Source organism: Uloborus diversus, chromosome 9, assembly GCF_026930045.1.
Source record: "Uloborus diversus isolate 005 chromosome 9, Udiv.v.3.1, whole genome shotgun sequence".
Lineage (NCBI taxonomy): Eukaryota > Metazoa > Arthropoda > Arachnida > Araneae > Uloboridae > Uloborus > Uloborus diversus.
The window spans coordinates 7319488-7320912 of NC_072739.1; the positions used below are offsets into that span (position 1 = coordinate 7319488).

Here is a 1425-nt window from a genome sequence, read left to right on the forward strand (position 1 = left end):
ATGACTTTTTAGTTTTTTACTGATGCCTACTGTATTTTCTTTAGATAGGTATTGTGCGCATGCTCATATTTTAACATGGGGTTAAATTCGTCTTTTCAATCGGTAAAGCAGAATTTTTTTTTCCCAAAAATGTCAGCTCAGGGCACCTATGCATAATGCATTTAAATTTCCGCAAAAGAAAGAGCATACAAATTTAGAATTGGGACAAAAATCAACTCCTAATGTCTAAAAGTAAACCACGAAGAAGTCATTTTTCAGTAGTTTAATAAATATATTTATTGGCATAGTAGGAAAAAAAATACATTTAACGTAAAATTTACAGGTATGCTGTAACGTATGCAGGAAAGAACTTATGAAATTTTTTTTAATTAGAGATGCTGTGCCCCCCCCCCCCCTATTTAAAAGCATATTTTTATGTTTTGCATATTATATTACAAACAGCTGCAACAGGCAATATCAGCTCTTTTGACATACCTATGTACTCCACTTTATAGAATAAAGATAAATCTCATAAGCTGATAATCATCTGATATAAACAACGAGAAGCAGTAAATGCAAGATTTATCAGTTCCATTTACAATGATAAATTAAAAGTTATTTCTTTGCATAAATCATTGTCCACTCTCTAGCAATTTCGATAGCATCCTGTTTGTTATATTTCCACTGTTCGGCAACGTCGTTCGCCAAAGGATCATCTGGATTGGGGGCACTGAGAAGTGCTTGAATAGAAAGAAGTACAGTTCTTATTTGCAGAGCAGGACTCCAGTTATCTTTTAAAATATCCAGGCAAATGCGGCCAAGCTTGTCAATGTTAGGGTGGTAGATTTTGGTGATAAACCTTACTTTAGGGGGACACATAGGGTAGTCTTCAGGTAAAAACAGTTCCAGTTTAAAAATCCCGCCTTCGAAGGGGGATCCCTCGGGTCCGGCAACTAAAACGTGAAAATATCTTGCGTTACTTTCATCGGGGACCGCACTAATGCCTGGGACGGGATCCGACAACAAACGCTGTGTTTCCTTCAAAATGCGACGAGTAACACCAGCCATGTTCAAATTATAAATTTGAGAGGGAAATTTTCAAATCTGAACAATTTTCAGATTATTTGTAGCTATTTTCTGTCGCACAATAACAAATTTTGCTATTTAAAAAGCTTTTGGCTTTTGACGAAACAACAATCCCGACTTCCCTTGTTGTTCGAACTCCGTTTGATGCCAAATCGTAAGCCAAAATATGTTTTTAATGGTGCAGTATGGTATTTATTAGAATCAATTAAAGCTAGTTTTTCTGTATTTTAAAACATTTTATTTTATTTATAATCATTATTGTTTTAGATTCAAAATGCTTTGGTTTAAAAAAGTATTTTCAAGATCCCGCTCAACCAGCGCCCCCTTAAGGGGTTAACGGCATTTTAAACATTGTTAGTT

At 35.0% G+C, this 1425-nt stretch overlaps 1 protein-coding gene across 1 annotated transcript; it reads right to left on the reverse strand.

Annotated features, from left to right (window-relative positions):
* Positions 1–451: 451 nt before the first annotated feature.
* Positions 452–1199, reverse strand: LOC129229467 (ubiquitin-conjugating enzyme E2 N-like). Its single transcript, XM_054863780.1, has one exon. The coding sequence runs from the start codon at positions 1045–1047 to the stop codon at positions 595–597; it is 453 nt and encodes a 150-aa protein (XP_054719755.1). The 5' UTR covers positions 1048–1199; the 3' UTR covers positions 452–594.
* Between the last annotated feature and the right edge of the window lie 226 nt (positions 1200–1425).